Source organism: Stigmatopora nigra, chromosome 18 (assembly GCF_051989575.1).
Source record: "Stigmatopora nigra isolate UIUO_SnigA chromosome 18, RoL_Snig_1.1, whole genome shotgun sequence".
Classification (NCBI taxonomy): domain Eukaryota; kingdom Metazoa; phylum Chordata; class Actinopteri; order Syngnathiformes; family Syngnathidae; genus Stigmatopora; species Stigmatopora nigra.
In genome coordinates this window covers 5409977-5422087 of record NC_135525.1, presented here as the reverse complement: position 1 = coordinate 5422087, position 12111 = coordinate 5409977, and the positions used below count along the sequence as shown (strand labels likewise).

The 12111-nt window shown below is 39.6% G+C and overlaps 2 protein-coding genes across 6 annotated transcripts; one reads left to right on the top strand and one right to left on the bottom strand.

Annotated features, from left to right (window-relative positions):
* Positions 1–1438: 1438 nt before the first annotated feature.
* Positions 1439–6060, bottom strand: fam234a (family with sequence similarity 234 member A). 2 transcript variants are annotated; one of them, XM_077739758.1, is made up of 12 exons: positions 5751–6060; positions 4679–4976; positions 4425–4535; positions 4159–4341; positions 3966–4090; positions 3704–3836; positions 3514–3646; positions 3308–3448; positions 2863–2944; positions 2639–2791; positions 2469–2574; positions 1439–2202 (listed from the first exon to the last, which is right to left on the bottom strand). In XM_077739758.1, the coding sequence occupies exons 2-12, from the start codon at positions 4944–4946 to the stop codon at positions 1991–1993; spliced, it is 1647 nt and encodes a 548-aa protein (XP_077595884.1). In that variant the 5' UTR covers positions 4947–4976; positions 5751–6060; the 3' UTR covers positions 1439–1990. The 2 variants fall into 2 exon arrangements, with proteins under 2 accessions (XP_077595884.1, XP_077595885.1); XM_077739759.1 differs by lacking the exon at positions 5751–6060 and adding an exon at positions 5480–5679.
* Positions 6061–6154: 94 nt separating this feature from the next.
* Positions 6155–11849, top strand: luc7l (LUC7-like (S. cerevisiae)). Of its 4 annotated transcripts, none has more exons than XM_077739762.1 (12): positions 6170–6377; positions 7688–7758; positions 8071–8153; positions 9350–9444; positions 9518–9616; positions 9697–9807; positions 9887–10030; positions 10101–10277; positions 10568–10656; positions 10732–10761; positions 10855–10998; positions 11071–11849. In XM_077739762.1, the coding sequence occupies exons 3-12, from the start codon at positions 8144–8146 to the stop codon at positions 11171–11173; spliced, it is 1002 nt and encodes a 333-aa protein (XP_077595888.1). In that variant the 5' UTR covers positions 6170–6377; positions 7688–7758; positions 8071–8143; the 3' UTR covers positions 11174–11849. The 4 variants fall into 4 exon arrangements, with proteins under 4 accessions (XP_077595886.1, XP_077595888.1, XP_077595887.1 ...); XM_077739761.1 differs by having other exon boundaries at positions 8071–8177; XM_077739764.1 differs by lacking the exon at positions 8071–8153 and having other exon boundaries at positions 6199–6377.
* The last annotated feature ends 262 nt before the right edge of the window (positions 11850–12111 follow it).

Genomic DNA, 12111 nt, shown 5'->3' with positions numbered 1-12111 from the left:
TTTATTACTAAACAAAATGATGACTGGATTGAGAGTACGGCTTATATGGGCATAAATTAGACTTGACATGCACGAAACGCCATAACGCAAAAATGTGACAGATAAGGTCATTTATTTGTAAATAGAGAAAAGATAAAATGCTTAACAACATTTATTGTGATATCTATGAATGAAATTGAAGAAGAAGAAAAAACCTAAATTGTAGAATTCAACGATTTTAAAGCAATTTTGAGGGTGCGACTTATACACAGAGGCGGCTAATATGCGAGAAAATACGGTATTTATTTTTTCACTTTGCAAAATAAGTAAAATAGCCGTCACTATTTGAGGAAATGCACCAAGATTAGCATTATAGGGTATTTTGCCAAAAGCTAGCTTAATCAACATCATATACTAAACTAGTTAATATCTAAGTGACCTTTACTAAAGTCGCCATCCAAAGCTTTACATTTTGAATAATATGCAGACACGACTGTCGTTTACCTCAAATTTTGAGATGAAGAATCTCGTGACGGAACGCGTTCACTTTTTCCCGGTTAGCATCACGTGACACGTTCCAATTATTCATTGACGTGAACAGGCCACAAGATGGATGACCGTATGTCAGTTGCACTTGATTTAATGTCGCTCGATTATAACTCGGCAAGGGGTGACGATTTATAGTATGCTTGGTATTTAGTGTTTTGGAAAAAATATTTATTTTTTTAATATGGATTGATGCTGTATATTAAATGGAAGCTTATTTCAAGGTCAAATAAAATTGTAGATATGAATTCATGTATGTTTTTCATTTGCTTATTATTTTGTACTTACAACTCAAAGGGGAAGCAGAAATAGAAACGTTGAAGGGGGAAAAAAATCAAGCTATTATGTTTTATTCAATAATCAATTGTTTTAGGAGAAACTTCATTAGTTAAAATGTTTGTGCTGGATCGGATGGAACAAAAACCAGGACCAACAGTGGCCTTAGACCAAAACCTTGTTCGTCACCAAGACTGGTTTAAAGACTACAACACTAGTCATTTCACATTGTTGTTGTTCCAGATCAGATTAGTGCCTGGATCAGGATGACATTTGGACCGGTTCAACAAAGTATATCAAGAAGAAGAAAATATCCTTTTTATCAATGACATTTTCAATCTTCCAGTAGGATCACCTACTACAGTATATTTTCCACAACAACGCTCCCTAAACTCGAAAAACAAGAGAAGTATAAATGTAGAACTTTATTTATTAACCCTTATTAATTTTGAATGACAATAACATGAAGGTTCTGGTGTAGTAACGTGCCCTTCAAATCCAGGGGCCTATTGGTTAATTGTTTGCTCATATTTTCTTTATCAATTTATTTACTTATGTATTTATATATTTATTTGCTTACTATTTTGTACTTGCAACTTATATATAGTTATTGTTGACAAATTAGGCTTGAGTCCACTTCAGGGTGTTAAAAATAATTTTAATATCAAATAAATTGCTACGTAAGGAGAATCCCCAGCTGGCTTTTAAAGCAAAACATTGTCAATATTTTAATATACAACACAAATATCCCATGGATTTAAATCCCAATTTCAATCAGATTGATATGCTAAAACCACACAGCATTATATCTTTTAAAAAATAAACCACAGTTCATACAAAAATGGCGGGTTGTTCAAGTTTAAATTTATAAGGCTCTTAAGTATGAAATATACAGCAATGACCCCCCCACCAACCTTTCATTAAAGCACAAGTGTGATTGCATATACACAATAATCAAAGCTGTTTTTGTGAAATGAAATTCAACAATTGTATTGTTGTGAGAAAGTGCAAGAAGTAAAAATACAGCGAGTTTCATTAAGGTTATTCAGCAGTTTTGGACAAATACTAGCAAGAAGCCTAATAAGTTATTTGAATATGGAATTTTGAAAAAAAGAAAAAAAAAAGTATATTTGATGCTAATGTACTAAATGACAATAGACACTTGACACTGAAACAGTCCAAATTCCCGTCAATCTTCGCTGAAGCGCAGCCTTTCAAAGGCCTCTTTGATGTTGTCCTCATTGATTTCGGACGTCTGGTCGCCGAGGGCTAGCACCGTGCTCTGAGGCACGTCGTGCTTCAGCTTCCACTTGGTGACCACCACGTCTGCTTGCGTGTCTTCGCCGCCAGGGCCCGTCAGCAGGATGAAGGCGGCGTGGCGTCCTCGCTCCATCAAAGTGGCTGCAACAAAAACAACTCTTAGACCAGGGGTGGACGAACTTTTGGGCCCAGGGCCCACATTGACTTGAAAAATTTGACAGATGGGCCGGCACAAGATACGATACATGTAAAAAAGTGCATCCGTTAACAGTACATATGAAACAAACAGAAAAAACGGACTAAAGTATTAACATACTCATCACTCATCATTAAAGTATTATAAAGTACAAAGTCAAGTAAAAGGAATGTATTAAGAAATATTAAAATGAAAAGAAAAAAAACCTTACCTTTAAATGTAACAATGTGTTCAGTGAAGTTCTCACACTGGAGAAGCACATTGGAGTAGAGAGGATGCAGCATGTAAGACCGACGTTCACCAGGTAATGACGGTACCTGAAGGCAAATTTTCCATTTTCTTACAGTCGTGTGAACACTACACTCGTGAGAAGAGACTTACGGAAGAGTTGGACGTGGAAGGGAGGAGCCCCCACAAGATAAAGATGGAGATGGAGTTGATGGTGTGTATGGAAGTTGGGCGAGGCAAGTTGGAGCTGGAGAGAAGTTCCACTTTCCACAAGGTGTCACCTGATTTCCCATCAAGAATCAGCACCTGTAAGTGGAACAAATATTTCTTACTACAAATTTGGACTTTCCTGTATTGTTTTTACCCGCATTTATTACCCTCTTGGTGGAGTTGTCAATGTCCTCTTCAAGTACAACGTCGAGTATGCCGTCTTTGTTGTAGTGACCAAAACTTGGCTCGCTAAAAGAAAGGAGAACATTGAGTTGAGGATTAGAATGTTACGCCATTTTATGAGTATTTTTTGGACAATAATTCCCAAGATATATGTTAAATTATGTGCTAATTATTTTGTTTTCCACAATAACATTTCTGTAGTTATGGCTAAAAGGTTGAATGACTACAAAATGTTGAATATTTGTTCCATTTCAGACCAAAGAATTATTTTTCCTTTTTTGTTTTACTTAATGAAACAAATGATGAAATGAAAATAATATTTTTAATTGAACTGAAAAATTATAAAGTAGAAAAGTCTTCATAAAAGAAGATTGAGGATTTCTCAACTGTCAAAATAGTTTGACTTTTAATTGCTAAATTTGACTTAACCTGTGAACTGAGGTGGTGTTGTACGTCCACAGGACTTGCAGCGTCTTTGCGTCCACTTTGACCACCTCGCTGCTGGAAACCACCACCAAATGGGACGTCTCCATTTTCTCAGTTTTCACCACATGCCTCACCGAATCCCACCTTAAACAACCCATCCAAATCAGAACATCGACGCATCGAACATGAACATTCCACCACCTGCTTACGTATAAACGGGCACCAATCCGGACACTTTGTCGGCTCGACTCTCCACTTGCTCGTCCTTCTTTAGCCCCGCCTCCAAACCATCTTTAGCTTTGGCCGCAATTCTCCACAGAGCCAAAGCGTACAGGCCATGGTCTAGAGAAAGAATTAATTTGTTGTTCCGTGGATGAATATTTAATTGTATTGTCTCACCATTTTGCAGAAGGACATAATAGGCGCCCTCTCCAGTTTGGTGGAGAAGATGAACGGCTGTTGGGGAGCTGTTTAAGACCACCTCGGATCCCACCTGGATACCCCTCTTCCCCGAGAGGAAAACCAGCTGAGTCTATCAGGTGGAAGAATATAGTTCATTTTTAATGACATATCCATTATGTTTTGATGTGCATTTTTAGTATTTAAAACCACCATTAGTTCAAATCTGTCAACGTTAACAGTAAAAGAAAAAAACTCCAACCTGAACGCCATCCGACCCCACCAAGGCGATATCGCTAACTTTGTCCGCGTCCAGATCCGGAACACTTAACACCGGAATCCCACTGTGTAGACCAGATGGGTGCTTTTGCTGCCACGTGACTTCACCTGAACACACAAAATTTCGCATCAGATTTGAAATTGAAGTTTACCGCGTAAGACTTGACCCACACTACCGTTTAGTTTCTCCAGCGCCGATAGTTGGTCGGCGTGGAAAACCAGACAGTCCCACTTGCGTCCCGTGTCGGCATCCAGACCGCATTGGGCCCAGTGGAAGTCAGGCTCCAGCGGGCGTTGCCACAAGGTCTCACCATCCGTCCCGTCCAGCGCTAACATGGACACGCACGGCGACGACAAACCTGGATAATGGCAACACATATGGCTATTTATGTTTTTGGCTTTTTAATTGTCTTTCTGACCCAAAATGGCTGCTCCGTTTTACCTGCATTTCCACATGTACTGTTTGGACCGGTCGTATTGTCCTTTATCACCAACTGGATGTCCTTCACTTTGTCTTTGTTGACATCTTCAAATGCTAAAAAGTCATACGTTTCTGTGGAAACAAAACCACTTGTAGATTATTTGTGAATTTGATGCCCTTCAAATGGATTGGACGTCTATTATTAAAAAACAAAAATTACAGTTGTCCAAAAAAATCATCCATGTTACTGAAACATATTTTTTTATTATACGCACCTGCTTCAGGGAAGGTCCTGTTCCAGAAAGCCTGATACTGTGGTCTAACCGGACACGGGATGATGAAGGAGAAGGCAAAGACCACCGTGAGGCAGAGAAACAACGACAGGAAGAAGATGGCCGTCCGCCAGTGGGTAAGTTTGGAAAGTCCCACAAATTCCTTGCAGCCTTTTTTCACTTCCGTCGCAGTCTCTGTCGGTGCCGTCTCCAAACCGTCCTCGCCGGCCTTCAACGGTTCCCCTTCGGTGGGACAGTCCGGGGTCTCCATTGTCCTCTTAGCGCATCACCGTGAGAGAATCTGGCAGGAAAAAAATACAATGATAGGTTAGGGTTTCGCACGCTGCTTTGTAAGCTGGTTACAATAATGCTACAAAAAAGTAGATATATTTTGATGCCACTACATTTAGATATTGTTGATAAATAGCTTAAAACACTGTCATCTTACTATTTTTTAATAATTCATTTATTAATCGGTTAACAATTTGGTCCTAAAAAGATGTATACTTTAGTATGCAATTAACTGCATTTCAAAATTCAATTCAATTTTGTGCACATTTGAACCGTTCACCTCGTCGTGCAGCCTGCAGTACTGTAATTGCACCCGCAGAGGGCTCTCACGTCCTTAATAGATGAAGCTTCGCGTAATAAACCAATTTTCAACACAATAGTCCTAAAATCATAACTTTAGACATCACTATACCAGTGGTGGCCAATTATTGAAAGCACTTCCAGAGACTTTTCAATACAACAACAAAAACGTCTTGTACTATATTTCCAAGTCTGATTTAAAGAAAGTCTTACCGATAAATCAACATTTGTGATACTTTGATTTGAAATCATTCTCTTCTTGTAACTCATCAAATGTAAAGTGAATTTATTGAGCGCAGATTGGGCTTTGGAAAGTTGACGTTTATGATTATAGTTGGCTAACTTGTTGAGCCAAAAATAAAAACAAAACAAGCCCACTCGTTCTGGTCTTGCTAGGACAGCTGCGATACGAGATCAAGCAATGGTTCCGTCATAACAACGCTTACGAGGTACTTTGACTTAAAAGTGCCAAGCTTTAACTCACCTTTAACCTTCGTTTGACGTATTTTTTTAGCCGAAAAGCTAAAAGACAGGTAGGCTTGGCCCGGAACGCAGGGGGAAATAAATCAAGGTTGGCCGAGTCAAGGTTGCCCCAATTAAGGCTTTCAGATCGCTTTTCCTGTTATAGCTGACAAGTCTCTTATTAAATATTCTGGCTATATCAATAACCACTAATATATATGAAACAAAATGTTTGAATATAATGTCATAACAAGACTAGTAATGTTGCCTGTAAGTCCAATTACAGGACAAAATAACCTCTACTCGCAAGCCTCAACGTTCTAATTATCAGTAAAATCCGCTCTTATTGGCTAATTCACCTTAGCTCAGACGTTATGATTGGTCCATTTCGACATACTCCCCATCCATTTTAAAACAGGATACGACGTAATTTCCACGCACACAAAAAAGAAGGCAGGACAACATAAGAAGTCGGCGATGCTGTGCCGATTTGCTGTTTTTCCTTCCTACAATTAACACGGAAACGCCATTTTTGCCACGTACTTGCATTTTTTTTCCACCAGCGCCGTCGACGAGAGAGTCCGCAACATGTCCGCCCAAGCTCAAATGAGAGCTTTACTCGACCAGCTCATGGGAACAGCGAGGGATGGTGAGTCGCTGTAGCATTAGGTAGCTAGCCAAGATGGAGCCAGTCGTGAGGCGGGCTTGTGTTGGCGTGTGATGAACAGGCCTGCGTGAATGTAATGGAGGGCTCACTTCATAAATATTTGCCTGCTACGCCACTTTCGTGTTCGTATCTATTTTGGGACATTAGTCAACGTGAGCCAGCTGTCAAAATTGACCCACTATTTGCCATGTTATTGTTAGTTCCTTTTTATTTTAGCAAGGAGATGGGTGGGCATGCTAAAACTCAACACTTGTATAGCTGACGGAAATGTGGAAATAAAGTCAAAATGTTTATTTTGAAATTATTTTTTTGCTGATATGTGGTTTTCGTCCAGTAAATTGTATCAATTATTGGGCTTTTTGCAGTTGTAACATGACCATTCAATGCTAGACATTCATGTTCAAATGATTATTGCTGTCAATGACGAGGAGTGAGTTAAGTCTAGATAATTCCTTCAAATATTGGAAAAAATGCTTATTAGTATCTTTTTAGTACTATGATTATATTATTTACCAAACAATGTAATAACATTGAGTAACGTGAATGTGGAATACTGTTTTTTCCAACTTATGGTAAGAGTAATACTGGCCACTAAACTAATATCTATTTATTGTTATCGTTTGTAAATGTAAATCTAAATGTTTCTGTTTTTCATCCATTTTGATACCAAGTGTGTATTTATCAACCATTGCAAATGGTGGTAGAAAAGACCCTTAAGGGCCACCATGTTCTTTGCCGGTAAAAAAAAAAAAAAGATAGCAATTTTAAAATGATTATTAACAATAGTTAAGCGCATCACAAAAATGTAGTCTTGAAATAGTTAAAATAAAATACAATAAAATTCAGTGCATAGTCAGAGACCTTGGACAGCTTTTTGAATTTGTTACCAGATGCCATTAAAAGTATGTAAATATACATGAATATAATAGTGTGTCAGACCCTGGCAGCCCACCAGGCTTATAAAGTACTGAAGAAAACCCTGCATGATAGCATACTTTGTAATATTTGCCAAAAGATTGCTTTCCTATGGTGTCAAAAGTGGTGTATTCCACTTTTTTTGGTACCACCAAACCTATACCAGCTAAAGTGTTGAGTCCTACAGCAAACAGGGTGAAAGCATAGTGTTGCCCTAGGCAACAAACGGAGGTTTCTGACATTTGTAACCCTGCGGATCATCACCAGTTTGAGCGAATGTGTGCGTGCGTGTGTTTAATTATGCTCATCAAAATTCTTCCCATGCATATGTTGCATACAAACTGAACAATTGTGGCCCCTTTATTTTATTCATTAAGGTTCAGTGTATCTTTGCCAGCCTACATCAATCTGCAAAGGAGTTGCAGAAAAGCCTCATGTTCAACGAGCCGTGAGTCACACATAATTTTTAACGCTGTTATGATCCATATCCAAACAGTATATGTTTGCCTTTCGGAACTCATTGTAGCTTGCTTTTTTTTTGTAATGATTTAAGATACTGACATGGCTAGCATTAGTGCTAAAACATCTGGTCGTGCTGAATGAAAGTAAACACAAAAATTCTCAGCAAACCAGTTGACATCTTTTTTTTTTTTTTTTTTTTTAGTTCATTTTTTAAAAATCTTTTTCCCAGAAGAGACAAACACATAAGACACCTTATTTTCGCTCTGACTCTTGTATGACTCCCAACTTCTTACTACAGGTTTGGCAAGAAAACTGTTCCCATTTTAACTTTCCCACAGCCGGTTTAAAATTCTGCAGCTGAAGGCTTGAAGATGCAGAAGGGTACAGTATGTGGTGCAGATCGCAGTGTGTATAAACCTACTTTCTGTCAATGTTTTCATGTCTGTCAATGGCTTGGAAAAACAACCCCCCTCGATTTTCATTCGTTATCTAATTTGCCGTAATTTCTCATGTTTGGGCCCCATTTCTTTTTCAATTTAACATTTTGAGGTCAGCTTGTTTAAATGATGTGAAGGTGAACTAGATTTTAAATAAGAAACATGAGAGAACTGCTGTAAATATCATGTTTGCACTGTGGATATTTTTTTAAAAGAGTCCTGCTTTACAACAATAACCTTCAGTTATAAAACTGCAAAGGTTGCTTGTGTGTTTGTGGGTTAATAAAATGAATTGAATGTCTTTTAAATTCAATGACCTTAAAAACAGAGATTGGTGACTGCAGGACCCCAAAAAAATAGTGAGATTTTATCTTTACCCAAAAAACACTTAATATTATTTTATGATGTATATATTTTTAGCATGGGCATTTTCTATACGTGTGCACTATACATGAGAAATTACGGTTAATGCTAGACGAAGTTGCCACTGAGCCTTGAAACAAGCTAAAAGTGAGAGTTGAGGCCTGGGTAAGTCACACAATGAAACCACTCGTTGCCTCATGTAACTCCAAGCAAACGCCAATTTTGAATGATTGGCTGTGGATTAGTTCAGTGCGAGGCAGTAATGATCGAGTAGCTCTATTGATTCACTCCCACTATTCAACAGTAGGGATGTCCCGATTCTGATATGTATTTTTTTTAATCAAGATTTATTTTGACGATACCAATGCGATCTTGTTTTTGTGTATTAAAGCAGTAATGTACATAGCAAAGGGTTTTTCAACCTGAAAATTGTGTATGTAGAGGCACCGCTGTGGCTCACTTTGAGAAGAAATGCTATATTTTAAACCATGATTAGTTCCTAAAGGGAAATTCTCCAATTCAGCAGACATGGTTTACTGCCGTCGAAAAGCTTTCTTCTACTGAAAATCCTATACTGCAAAATATCCGTTTTGGGTGTCGTTGAGTATTGGGTCGGGACATCACTATTCAATGGTGGGCACAGACTCTGAGCGCAGTTTTTGTGAGCCGCCGCGACGCAGTCGTTTACTATCAAAATGTAAGTCAGATAAGTGCAAGGCACAAAAGCCGGCCAGTTTTTAATGTCCTTCTCACTGGATTCCTTCCCGACTCTTTCAGGAGACGAGACGCGACAGAGGGTCAAGTACTCGGACGACCGAGTCTGCAAGAGTCACCTACTGGACTGCTGTCCGCACGACATCCTGTTGGGAACTGTAAGTAACCCCACCTGAGGAAATATAAACGGACTATTGTTGGGATTTAACGTCAAGTGTTCTTGTTTGACAGCGAATGGACCTGGGAGATTGCACCAAGATCCACGACCTGGCCCTTCGAGCCGACTATGAAATCGCGTCCAAGGAGCGAGATCTCTTCTTTGAGTTAGACGTGAGTCTCATTTGATTGACGGCCATTGATGTCCAATGATTGATTATTAAATGAGTAAATTGTATTTTATTTTTTTTAAGGCGGTGGACCATTTGGAGTCTTTTATCGCCGACTGCGACCGGAGAACGGAGGTGGCCAAGAAACGTCTAGCGGAAACTCAAAATGAGATCAGTGCTGAAGTGGCGGCCAAGGTTTGTTCAAAACCACCAAGTTGAAATATTAGGTTTTATTAGTGTCAGAAAAAATAAGCATTCAATTTCTATACTACAGGCAGAGAAGGTCCACGAGCTGAACGAGGAAATCGGAAAGCTCCTGGCAAAGGCCGAGCAACTCGGAGCCGAGGGAAACGTGGAGGAATCCCAGAAGGTCCTGCAAGAGGTGGAGACGGTCCGCTGCAGGAAGAAGGAAGCTGAGGTAAGCTCCACCGCTCAAGTCCTTCACTTGCTCTCAGTTCTTCACGGCTGGCCGTTCCTTTTCCTTCCAGGAGGAATACAGAAACTCGATGCCGGCTTCCAGTTTCCAGCAGCAGAAATTGCGTGTTTGTGAGGTCTGCTCGGCATATTTGGGTCTCCACGACAACGACCGCCGCCTGGCCGACCACTTTGGCGGCAAGCTCCACCTGGGCTTCATCCAGATCCGAGAGAAGCTTGAACAACTCAGGGTGAGCTGCTAACTCCTTTACTCATCTAGATTTGGAGTGATCCAAGTCCAGTGGGTTTTTGGGTATTCGTTCCAAACAATCAAGAAGACACTTTTAGCCAATTGTGTTTCCTACTAGTGCAATGCTTCTCAATTATTTGCAGTTGCAACCCCGACAAAAGAAGAATTTAATCTTTCGTCTTGTATTCGGGTCAATGGGGTAGAAATGTATATATAAAATGCATGTTATGGAAATAAAAACCCCATGGCCATCAATGAATTGACAATGTGATAACATTTTGTGCTGGTCAGAAAACGGTGGTGGAAAAACAAGAGAAACGGACCCAGGATCGCCTGAAGAGGCGGGAAGAACGGGAGAAAGAGGAAAAGATGAAAAAACGGTGGGTATTCGGGTTTAGAAATAACAAATGCATTACGTCTGACATTTTGATTTACGTCAACTCTTCCTTTCACAGGACAAGATCCCGCAGCAGAGAGCATAAAAGGTACCTAAGTAAAAAAAAAAAAAAATCAATGCACAAGAGGCTGGTCTTCATTTTCAACTTGGCTCATCTTGATCCATCCCTTCTGACTTTTAGATCTCGTTCCCGCGAGGGAAAGAAGCGTCGCTCGCGCTCCACGTCACGAGACAAACAACGTTCGCACTCCCGCGACAGGAAACGGCGGCAGCGCTCGCGAAGCCGAGGCCACCGTCACAGTCACGAGCAGAGCTCCAGACACAAGTATGTACTCGCCTTCCAAACTTTACCGCGCATTTGCCTGAGACGCCCAAGTTGAACGGATTTGCTTTCTAGGTCATCCAGAGACCACGAGCGCTCATCCAGGGACAAGTCACAGGGACGCGAGCGGCGGGACGGCGTCAACGGCAGGTCGGAATCCCGAAAGGCGGACGACTGAGAAGAACCGTGAATCCCCACGTCCGTCCCGCACCGTATCCGCCATTTTTGTGTTGGTTAGACCCCTCCTTTTATTTGCTTTAGCCCACATGAAAACCAAACCCTCTTAAGTCAAAAAATATATAGTTTATCAAGCTACTGTTTCTCACATATGTGTGATTCGGTGGACTTTCTTTATCCAATAAACAGGAAAGGAGGAATTTGTCAATATATCTTTTATTCAACCCAATCTGACTTTGGCGTTTGTATAAAGAAAAAAAAGGTGTGGTTTTGTTACGTTTGGTTTGTTCTGTCTTAGAAAGGCTCTTAATCTTCTCATGTCATCCATGCTTTTATAGTGGGAGAAAATGTTGAGTTTGTTGGCTGCCATTGACGGTGATAGTCGTCTAATCTATTTTGATGGGGACCGTAAGGTCTTTTTTTTGGGGCAATTTATGTAATAGTTGATTAGACGTTTATCATTGTCAATCGCACTGACAGTCGCGTTTTGTTATCTGAAAATAAATGTTCATTTAGGGGTTTTTTTTGGTTGGGGTTATGTTGGCAAAATAAACAACATTTGTACACTGTCTTGTAAAAGAAAAAGGGCTTGAATTGCTTTCTAATTCAATGCAGATTGTCGCCTACTGTCATGCACCCCTAAAATATTATCAATAAAACCATATTCAAATCTTAAATGCATTTTTGTCTTTTTTATTTACATGTTGAGCCTTTAAATATAAGTATTATACATTTAATGTGTGCAATGTGGTTCATTGTAAGTGAACAGTTTTAATATTTAAAACAAATAGGTTGAATCAGATTTGCATTAAAAACTAACAAGAATTTACAGAACATAAAGTGTCTATGCAACACATTTTTTTCTCCCACAATTGTCACCCCAAGTGCTTTAACAATACTAATAGTAAATAAAAAAAAACATTGCAGGAGTCGGGGAAA